Source organism: Macrobrachium nipponense, chromosome 40, assembly GCF_015104395.2.
Source record: "Macrobrachium nipponense isolate FS-2020 chromosome 40, ASM1510439v2, whole genome shotgun sequence".
NCBI classification, from domain to species: Eukaryota; Metazoa; Arthropoda; class Malacostraca; order Decapoda; family Palaemonidae; genus Macrobrachium; species Macrobrachium nipponense.
This window is the reverse complement of record NC_061101.1, coordinates 30023266-30035464: the sequence shown is the minus strand read 5'-3', so window position 1 is coordinate 30035464 and position 12199 is coordinate 30023266. Positions and strand designations below refer to the sequence as shown.

General features: G+C 34.7%; 1 protein-coding gene across 1 annotated transcript in view; it reads left to right on the top strand.

Moving 5' to 3' along the window:
* The window catches only part of LOC135212052 (ceramide-1-phosphate transfer protein-like), a 53614-nt gene extending 47433 nt beyond the window's left edge, over positions 1-6181 (top strand). The window contains 1 exon segment of the mRNA XM_064245379.1: positions 991-6181. Coding sequence (XP_064101449.1) covers positions 991-1122 — 132 coding nt within the window. The 3' untranslated portion in view covers positions 1123-6181.
* The last annotated feature ends 6018 nt before the right edge of the window (positions 6182-12199 follow it).

Here is a 12199-nt window from a genome sequence, read left to right as displayed (position 1 = left end):
TTTAACCTGTTTTTCCTCATTGAGTGACCATCAGCATTGACTGCTCATGTTGAAGCTGACCCTGGCTGATACTTGTGGCCAATGTCGAGTGACATCTATTGCTGCTACTCATGACTACTAGTCTTCTCTGGTCAAAGTGTTTGTTCAGTAGGTCGCAAACCCCTACACTATTAATACTACTGTTGTCAACCAGGTATTATTATGCTGCAAGAAACACTACAAATCCTAGATTTTGTAGATATGTGGCTGCAATTCTTTAGCAATAATCGAGTGATGGGTAGTCTTGGGCTGGCCATACCTGTTGCTGGCTCTTTATCTATACTCCTGAATACTAAAATCAGTGATGAGGCTGAGACTGCAGTTAGAGGCAATGCAAATACAATTGGGTCATCTAATATTTAAGTCATTGCTGACATGAGTGGCAGAAGCTTCCTCCTTGGGTTTTAAATCCCAAGGAAAAGAATTCTGTTTCCCATTGAGGATTTAAAAAAAAATCAATTTTTTTTATAGGCAATGCTTTTTAGTACTGAATTTGAGATCTGTGTGATTATATTTGAAGGTTGCTCAAAGAGAATTGTATACAGTACTACTGTGGGTGGATTGATTTAGGGCAAGAGCCCCAGTACTGGGGCCAAGAACACCATTCAGCACTGTAATAGAGTAAATGAATTAAATTATGGTAAATGAATGAATGAATTGATGGTAATGTTACTCATGTATGTGTGACTTCACATGGCTTTTACTGCTTTTGGGTTGTGGTAACTTGTAGTAACATTCTCCTTCTCAATTGATTCATAATCTTGAATGTTGCTATAGATAAAAAGATCATCTAGTTTTAAACACGTTTTGTAAATAGTTGCGCTAGGAATCTTTATATTGTACAGAAACTTTTCAGTCCATTTGATTGATTGTGTCATAGTAATTTTTAGTTTTCTCACAAAAGAATATAATACTCGAAATTTCTTTTAATTTTCATAAATTTCTTTCTAGATAACAGGTGGGGATGCTGCTATTCGTGCAAGAAATGAATCTCTTATGCCTCGAGCTATTGAAGTCATGACGTCAGTGTACAACTTGACACAGAAATTATATGAAGACTATGAGATTCTGGATCTTCCTTGAATTGGAATTATGTTTTCTCACTTCAAGAGATGGAAATTGAAAGATGGTAGACTTATGGGAGTGCATATTATTGAAAGGTTGTGGAGCATTATTTGAAATTAACTTAAAATTATGTAAAACGTGGTATTTTTATAATCAAGTAAGATTCAATAACTTGCTTGGACTTTTTGATAAACGGTATGTAATTTCTCAACATATCAAAATGGTTATATATGTCATTGTTGTTTATATAGCCAAACTAGGCTTGGGAATGTATTATTGAAAAAAATATAAGGAGCTTTTAACATTCGGTGTGATACCAGGATTAACTCTCTTACAGTTCTACCCTGAAGATTGTAAAAATTTATCCAGTTATTCAATCAATCAAAACGTTTATAACAAAATTTTTATTGCATAGTGTATAAAGCTTATGGCTTACAACACAGTTTGCAACAGCTCATAATATTGCTAATGCTGTGGCTGCTGGAGTCTTTTAGCTGTATTGAGTATTTTGTTCTTCATTTTTTTTTATTCTCTGTATTGCATATTTTGTTTCTTCTTTCTGAAAAGTGCTGTATAGGCTTGCTGTTTTCATCTTTGACTTATTCACTGTCATCCATCACTTCCAAGTTGTTGAATCTCAGTGCTATACTAAAAGCCTTTTATTTTTTAACTTTGGTTTTCTTATGCAGTTAATTCATTTGCTTTGTAGTACACTGTACAAGTTTATCAGTTCCATGTTCACTGTGATGAAATGTCATTCCATTGAGTATATGTAAGGTAGTGGAATGAAATGAATATTGGAACTTTTTTTTGTAGTGAGAATTGGTAAGTATGAGTGGTTGAGGAATTTTTTTTTTTTTGAGTCTCGAGTTATTAAGGATGAAGTTGAAATCATAGGCAAGATATTTTATATATGGGTGTGAGATACTTTTATTCACAAAAGTGAAATCAGTCTTTTTTGACGAAAAGTAGATACTATATAATTAATTTCTCAGTGAACTCATCATTCAAGGGGCCATTTTTTCCTGTAGGAATATCTTATGTTGAGGTACAGTACTTGTAAGCATAAATTACCCAAGATTCAGTCTATCGTGTTCCTGGTCAAATCTTGATTTATTTCTATTGCAGTATTTTTATATAGATAAAAACTAGACAGGTGCTGTTGGATGACACTTAGCAGGTAAGCTCATGTTGCTTCCATGAAGGTAGCAATGAATAAAGGTACTCCAATAACTTGGATGCTGATAGATCAACTATGATGGTACTCTTTACCAGGTTGTGTTAAAGTAAAATTCATGATCAGCATCAGATACCTTGAAAAAATAAAAGCTTAACTCGGTGTACATAAGGACTCGGATTCCACAATGGATTTCAAAAATATTTTACAAGTGAATGTGAACCCCACTTCATACTGCAACCTGTTACTGTGCAAAGTAGTATAAAAATACAAGCAGTGGGTCACCAATTGAAAACCTGTTTACTCAAAGGCATTTTTGTAAACAGTCATTTGCTTATATTGTTAGTAGGGGGATTAGAGACTTCTAAACAAGATATAATTCAATAACAGTCATCCAAGTAGAACTTCACTCTGTGTAGGGATTATGCACACATCATCTGCCAATCTACTGTACCTTTTACATAGGTTCACATTATATTGTTTACGCTGACAACTGTAAATCTTTACCAGCACAGGGTTTGTATCTATCTAGTTGCAAATTTAGTCTGTTCTCATTTTCCAAAAGGGCTCTCATTTAACAGCAAAGATATCTGTGATGTGCTTACATTTATCACAGGACATTTTATCACTAATAATTACTTTAACAATGCTCCAGAAGTGTTGCTGCAAGCCAGGACAACAACTGTGATTAAAATTCTTTTGTAAAATAAGTATTAGTTTCCTAAATTATATGAAACTATCTTAGATGTTGAAATATGCTTGACCTATGCTCATTCTGCATTGAAAATGAGGATGGTGACAATTAAAATTGGGTCACCTGACTGGATCAGTCACAGGTGGATCAGTCAGTCATTCATATAGCTTATTTCATAGCATAACTAAAACCTAGTATTATGAATACAAGGCATACCTCATGGAATGATGAACCAAATAACAAGAGCCTTAAACAGATTAAATTAAATAGAATTGTAGCATTCATAATTTTCAGAGGGACTTCATATTGAAGTAATTCAAGTTTGTGTTGGAATATTTCATATTCATTGGACCAATAAACAACTCACTTGACTAAATCCCTGAAAACAGAGAATGCAGAGTAATCATGATGGTAGAACACAAGCCGAGTCGTCAGCCCTAAGGGAAGATGTGGGCCATAAATCAAAATATAAGATTTGTGTCAAGGAACACAGACGTGTGGCTTAAGATGTAGGATGAAGTTAAATAAAACTGAGGCAAAGAATGAATACATAGAGATTTACTGATTAGTTGTGTTTAGACAGAAGACAATATATTATAAAAATGTTGTGTTGAAGCCCTCCTTAGGATAAATACTACTGAGAGTGGGATGGTAATGAAAGCCCTCTGGATGGATTGAGCATTTAGTTTTTAGTTTCCTGCACCAGGTGACATAGGAAGTGCACGCTTTGTTGGAGTTGCTTTGCAGTAATTAGATATTTATTTGGAAAGAAAAAGGCAGTGGTACTTGTAAGGTAGTAAGTGTTCCTCTATTACTATATTGCTAAAGTGTAATGGTTTTTCTTTAGTACTTGGAACAAATCATCGCTGAAATATATGTACAGAAACCCTCAGTTATAGAAGTTAAAGTTTCATTTTGTGTAGCTGATTTACTGTCCTTACATAAATGATATTCAGCTTGTATACTATATAGAATGTTTATTTCTGAAGACATACCGTTGCAGTTCAGTTTTTTATTATAGTATAAAACTACTTTTGTATCTGCAGAGATAGTGGCTATGCAATATATTTTTATTACAGAAAATAATCCTTGTTAACTGGAATAGAAGATGTAGCTTGGAATACTAGCTGCAGTAAATGTGGTATACTGTATACACTATAGGTATTAAAAAAATTTAGTAGCATATCAGACAGTGGAGGAAATTTGACTTTTGAGTTATTGTCTTGGCATTAATCTTGTACTTCCATTAATATTTTCTAGGCATCAATGAGAGAAAATTATTTTAACCCTCAATGTGACCGAACTTCTACTTTTCATCTGTTTAACATCAGAGATTGCATAATGGCCTTCCATGATCATTGGATTTGTGCCATTAAATGGTAACTATTAAAACAGAATTAGGATTTTTAAGAATTGGTAAGCAGTTAATATGTACTTGTGTTCAAACATTTAGTGATTTCCAAAGCAAAGTTTTGACCAAAGTAAGCTAAAATGGGAAACTGAAACATTTCATTAAAGATTTCATTAATTTATGAAATCTTGAGAGAAGTTTATGACTGTTAGATTAGCATGGCCAACTTAATGAGACTATTATGGGTCTGTCTTGTGAAAAGTCGTGTGAAGGTCCTAATAAAACACCAAAATAATGATAATAGCACAAATAATGATAATGGTAATGTTTTTTTGTTATAATTGGTATGTAGTAGTATTAGCTAAATTCTTATTAGTTTTTAGTTATACTACATAGTAATTGGTATGTAGTATTAGCTTAATTCTTATTAAAGTGGTATGGATTGAATTCATTATGTTCACTGTCTAATCATGATCATTGTTTTTATTGCTTTTACTTTATATTTTTCCTTTGTGGAGTTTATGTGAAATGAGTTTTGTGTGTCTTGAGTAGTCTGCCTATATGTATTCCTGCCTGGCCTAGGCCTTTGTTAATGTCCTGTTTTGTTTGGTTTTGTAAAAAAAAAATATAAAATAAAATAGAGAAATCGCTACCTCTTCTATGTTGGATTCATATTTGACCAATATCAAAGTTTTGGTTGACAAACTTTACAAGGTTTGTTTAGAGAATAGATCTTTTTCTTGATGAAAGCAAGTCACTGCCTGTCAACTGAGTTTTGCATATCTGAAATTTAAATTACTGATACATAGAACTGTTAAAGTCTACTAAGGTGTTAAGATAGACTGTACACCTTGAAAACATATTTATTCAAAAGATTCTTGGAGTATTTAAGGGATAGGGCTCTTCCATTTAAATTGTATGGCAATCCAATAACTTTCCTTTGTGTAGCATTTAAATCTGCCATGACTTTTCCTCATACTGCGTATATGTATGCACTTTCATTTTTGTCATACAAAATTAATTTAGTTGAGGGTTCCAGTAGAAGTGCTTACCCATTTGAGTTATTTGATGTTTTCCATTTTTCTTCCTTCATTGCTGTTTTGGTTATGATTTTTCCTATCTTGGTTTTTTATCAGTTGCTAATTTGGTATTTGTGGACACACATTAGGTGTCTAAAATGCTGTTGGTTATTTCTGAAGTTTAACTTAGAATGTTGAATTTAAAAGAATTAAGAAGTTGTTTATGGGAAAGGATGTACATTTTTAAGAAGACCTAGTTACCACATTTTCTAATGCCATTTTGTTCCTGGTTGAAGAGGCTATATATGAGGTTAGTTACACATTACTATTCTAGCTATAAAATAAAAATTGGTGCCTTGTGGTTGTGTGATGAACCTCGCTAAATATGTGCACTGAATCAGGGTAGAATTTTGAGCTTTTAAAAGTTCAGGATGCCATACTATGTTAGTAAGAAAACTTTTGTGTTGGGGTTATTTTATTCCATATTTAATTTTTTAAGATATAGTACATACTAATTAGAAGTTTATCTATAAATAATAGCCTATGGAGAAAAGGAAGGTTAAAGATTTGAAGAAAATTATCATGGTCATGCAAAAAACAGTTAACCCATGAAGGTAAATTTTTTAAAGAGGAGACTGTTGTGGTACAGTACTTCCAGGGTGAGTTTTAGTAAGTATGATGGTGAATTTTTAAGATTCCATTAACAAGCTCAATTTTAATTTAAGTTTACACCAAGGCTTTAAGTTTGAGAACTGTATTGGTATATATTTACTGAAACTGCTATTTTTAAGTAATTTTTGTAATGTGTAGATTGCAAATATAAAAGGTTAATTTTACTGACGCGTGTGACTCTCCTGTGTTTTTTCCACTTGGCAGTAGGATCAACAATTACACAATTATTAGAATTTATGCTGCTAAATAGTTCATCGTTGGACATATGGTTTTTGCTCTTGGCTACCATCCGCTGGTCCGAAGTTTGATTCTCGGCTCGACCAATGCGGAATCAGAGGAATTTTATTTCTGGTGACTTAAGTTTATTTCTCAATATAATGTGGTTCGGATCCCACAATAAGCTGTAGGTCCCGTTGCTAGGTGACCAATTGGTTCCTAGCCACAAAGATATCTAATCCTTCGGGCCAGCCCTAGGAGAGCTGTTAATCAGCTCGGTGGTCTGGTAAAACTAAGATATACTTATGCTACTAAATATAGTAGATGGGTTACATATAGCAGGTTTCATAGTTTCAGCATATCAGGGTTAAAAGTAAAACTTATATTCTTGTACCTTAAATTTTGCACTAGTCTTTGTAGCAAGTAATCAATGCAGATTGCATGCGATTGATTTTCAATGATTTATGGATGTTTGGTATATCAACTATGATTTTCAGTACTATGATAATGATTAGGGGTAAAACTGAAAAATAATAATTTAGTAATAGAAAAAGTTGATTCTTAAAATTCCAAAATGATGCTGACATCATTTAAGAAATCTATGGAACATGCAATATGAGGTGCTATCTGTCATTTAACTTGTGATAGTCCACCAATATGTGCTTCACAGTAGTGGACAAATCGGAAAGATCGCACACCTAATTCAGGGTTAGTGCTGTCAGCGCACCTCCCATTGTGCAGTGTTGGCATTACTAAAGGGTGTTCACATTCTTCGGGCCCTAGATAGTTTCGTTCTTTTCCTTCACCTCTATTCCTCCTTTTCATCAATTTTGGTGTCCAGCCACTCCAACTCTCTCTTTGGTGCCTCTAGTGCTTAATGGACAAAAGTGTTCCAGCCCTAGGCTAAAAAAGATTATTTTAAAAAACCAAAGATCACAAACAGGTGGCCCATCACCAAATTAGTACTGCATGAATTTGTGGGTCAAATAATTCAGTCAAGTCATTTAAAATTTTTCTTAGGGGGAGCAAAGGTTTAGCAGTTATGGTACAGGAGGGGTGGCAAGCGAAGCAAGCCCAATCAGCTGGGAGGTTGGTGATGTAAAGCTGGCCCCCTGAAAATTTGGAAAAATTGTGCACATTCTGGAGCATTTTGAAACCATTTAAGAGCTGTACGGAGTTAATAAAACAGCAAACAGGTGTACCACACCCATCCACACACACACACACATATATATATATATATATATATCTATATATATATATATATATATATATATAATATATCTAACGATAGATAGATAGATAGATATAGTCAACCCCTGTATTCACGTTCGAGATTCACAGCATCACCTATTTGTGGATTTTTCTTTGGACCACATCTACCCATTATTTACAGGAAATTTACCTATTCACAAGTTTTTCCGACAATATTTACTAATTAGTGTATTTTGATGTTATTTTCATGACCAAATAAATTTTTATGATACAAAAATGATTACTAATTTTCAAATAATACTGACTATTACTGTATTAGTAAGTTTAATAAGATTAAATTATATCAAATAATAAAAATAATAATTCTCTCTCTCTCACACAGATGTAAGTTTTTTGTATGATAAAGTATCTACTAATTTTCAACGTGAACAGCAATAGTACATAATATCAATTCATTAAAGAAAATACTATGCTGAATCTGTAAGATTTTAGTTTATAAATTAAAAAATTATGTAAGCATGAAGGAAAATGCAGTCTACCCCAGATCTTTCTTTTTAGGTCCAGGTAATAAGCTGAGGTCCAGAGTTGTCAAATATGTCAAGTAATGTGACAGGAGGAGGAGCTTGTTGCTGACTAATGTTCATGTAATTTCTCTCTCTCTCTCTCTCTCTCTTCTTATTGAGATGAGAGAATTTTTATGGTACATGTATGTAGGGAAATTATTTTAACAAATAAAAATACAACTTGCCATTACAAAATTCATGTGATAGTATTTTAAAGAAATACAATAATCTTTGCATTTCACTCTTTTACATAAGGATAACTCACTCTCTCTCAAGTTTAATGAGATTATACAATAACAATAAAATTTTCTCTCTCTCACTTACCTATGTTTATTTGTTTTGTAGTATGATAACTAATTTTCAAACATTAATGAGATTAATAAAAGAAATAGCGATTCCCAGACTTTTTATCCACTTCAAGAAAGGAGTAAATGACAGTTTGATATACACAAACGTAATGGCAAGGCAGAGGGGAAGGAGTTGTAAGTAATTTTTTTTCTCTCTCTCCTCTCTCTCTCTCTCTCTCTCTCTCTCTCTCCTCCATTATTTATTCTGTCCTGGAAAAATTCATAATTTTATTCGTTGGTCAGAGATATATAGAAAAATAGGCGATTCCCAGACTTTTTATCTTCGAGCATTCCAAGACAGGAATGTAACCCGGCATGACAGTTTTGCATATACTACAAAATCGTATTATGCATGCAGGAGGGGAAGAGTTGATACAGTAAAGTATTTTTTTTTCCTTCTCTCTCATCTTCTCCATATATTATTCTTCTCTGAAATAGATTCATATTTTATTCGAATTGCGTCAGTCTATTATATGATTGTTGCCATTCAATGATCTCTCTCTCTCTCTGTTATTGGCTGTGCGTATATATATTTAATTGTAAAATGTTTAAAGATGACTCTGAAATGATATTACGTTAATAATAATTTAATTGTAAAATGTTTAAAGATGACTCGGAAATGATATTACGTTAATAATATAAGGTATGTTTGAAGTAGAATTTTATTGAAGGTATACATTTGGTATTTGAACTTTCCAGTTCGGAAGTTATAAGCATTTTAAGATGGGGTTCTAAGTATTTGCAGGTTTTAACTATTTGTGGGGGAGTCTGGTAGGCATCCCCTGAGAATACGGTGGTATGCTGTATGTCTATATCTAATGTATACTCCTGTACTTTGCTGTGCAGTCTATCTTCATCATCATTCAGCAGACTGCACAACTAATTTATTACTATTATATTTTATTTAATGTCACATATTATACAATGAATAATACGAAACTACATACAGAATACAGAATATTTGTGGGGGTTGGATACCAGACCGTCCCCTGCGAATAGCTGAAATCCCTTTAAAAACGTTAAAACTGCCCATTTTATTGGTTAAAACTCAAGAAAAACCCAATAAAATATTTCTACCTGGTTTTTGTAATAGTTTTATCACAAAAAGTGCATTTTATGATGAAATTTATAAAAAAAACTCAGAATTTGTGGATATTTCTCATAGAAAATCACTGCAAATAGGCAAATTTTCCACAAAAAATTAGGTATTCATTCCAGAGAAAAATCCGCGAATATGTGAATCCGCCAATACAGGGGGTTCACTGTATTGTTGTACAACAAAATTCACATCCACGAATAGTAGGGGACCTGCGAATAATTTTATACATTCCACAGAAAAACCTGCATATGAGCAAGACCTCCTGTAAATAATTTTATAGATATGTTCCACAGAAAAGCCCGCGAATGAGCAAGTCTTCCCGTTAATAATATTTAGATAGGTTCCGCAAAAAAAAGGTTCCGCAAAAAAATCAGTGAATGAGTGAGTCCACTTATCTCGAGAATGCAAATACGGGGGATCCACTGCATTTGGATAGACATTCGTGAAAAATGTGAAAAACTTACCAAAAAGGATACAAAGTATGAAACTTTATGCAAGTAAGTGTTAACATACAAAATAGGCAAGGAGATAATACAGTTTTCCAAAAATTAAAAATAGCATGCAGATAAACAAAACACTGCATAAAAGGTAGCATAAGAAAGCAGCAACCAAAAAAATACACAAATACATAGAAAGAATTTGTAAGCTCAGAAAAACAATGTCCCTATATAAATAGTTTTCACTGAACATTTTATCATAATTGTATGCAGTTATTCACTTGCAATGATCGCTTCATAAGTTTTTACTGCTAGGCTGTTGGCCACACTATTATTGCAGATATTTTTCACTGAATGGTTTCACTAAAAATATTTTCATAATAAAATGAGATTTTGTGTATATGTACTTACAACGTAATTACCTAGCTAAGAATTTTTAAGTACCGGCAGCTAAACTTTGAAAATTGCAGTACCGATTCTTTTTTGTTCGGTGTAGGTAGGAGCCCCACCCACTATTGAGGTAGAAGGGAAACAACACAGCAAATAGCTCAATTTATTTATGCCCTACCATCCATGACAGGGGAGGAAGGTAGCTCCCATTCTGTAATTATAATTGGTAAGTATACCTAAAATCTTATTTTATTATAAAAATATTTTCATGTAAGTAACTTACCAAGTAATTACATAGCTGATTCCCACATTGATAGGAGGTGGGAGTCATGGATGATACTATTTCCAAGCATTAATCAGAATGAGATGAGAACAGAGTTGCTAGCATTAACATAATGCTTGTTGTTTCCTTACCTGTTAAGAGAGCTATAGCAGGAAGTTAATACCTCTGGCGCCACTCATCTTAACTTGCAGAGGTGTGGTTGCATAACCAAGGATCACCTAACTACACAGAGCCTACAGCGAGGACTTATGCAATCGCTAGCAAAACACAGACATTGCCCCTGCCCTGGGCACAGTACCAAAGCCAGAAACTGAACGACCTACACCAAACAACCATAAAAATACATACCACCACCCTACCAACGATTCTGGAGGGTATCCAGTACCAAGTACCTGCATGAACCTTATCACCAGTTTCGTGTGGTCCCAAAGGAGGTCTCTCGCTGCCTTGCAGAGAGAGGGGCCCCTCCTTGCTTGGAAATGTATGTGAAGGCTGTTTTGTTGTCTGAGTTTACTGTCACTATGCAGCCTCGGCTGTTAACTCTTTCAGGTTGATGTGCCAGACTTTAGAGCTGAGTTCCACATCTCTGAAATTTCTGTTCCCCAGCAGTGCTCCCCAACCTATGTCAGATGCGTCTGCAAACAAGTTGAACTTTGGGTTCAGAGGGGAAAGGGGCTTCCCTTCCAATAGTCTTTCTGATCTCCACCAGAGCAGATGTTTGACTTCAAGCGAGATCGGAAACCCGAAGTCATCCGAGAACTTTTTCCTGTTCCACTGGGACCGAAGGTAATACTGTAAGACCTTCATGTGGTCTCCCAGTGAAACGAATTGTTTGATGGAGGATCGAGTTCTAAGGAGGCTCATCCAATCTCTGGCAGAGCCTTTGGGAGAAAGAGAGGAATTTGTCTATTGTGTGCAGGCCTGACTGTACTCTCTTTGGGGAGGGAAAAGCCTGAAAACGAAGAAGTCAGATTCATTCCAAATACACTATCCATTTTTAATCGGGACTAGTTGGGATTTTCGAAGGTTGCTTAAAAGACCCTGCTCTTGAGCTAACGTCCATGTCTTCTGTGAATCTCCCATGCAGCTTAGTTCCATCAAGAGAGTGAAGGAACCAGTTGTCCAGATAACGATGTTGACCCCAATCAGATGGAGCCAACTCGCTAGAGGAGCAAGTACGTGAGTGAAAACTTGTGGCACCGTTGTCAATCCGAAGCCAAGGGCCCAAAACTAAAACACATCTTTGAAGACAAATCTTGGGTACTTCCTTGAGTCCAGATGTATGGGGACATGCAAGTATGTGTCTTGGATGTCTACAGAGACCATCCAGTAACTCTCTGTGGATTAAAGCAAGAATCAAACGATTTGTCTCCATTTTGAACACTATCTTCAAGACAAAAGACATTCAGTGCACTTACATCTAGCACTGGCCTCCAGCCGCCTGATGACTTCAGGACCACAAAAGTCTATTGTAAAAGCCCTTGGACTGTGTGTCCTCCACCCTCTCGATCGCTTCTTTTAGAAGACCAGACACCTCTTCGGCCTGAGAGAAATACTTCTCTGAGCCAAAGTGAGTATGCTGTCAATGCAATGGGTTGCTTGACTAAGGGTGGATAGTCGACGAAAGGAATA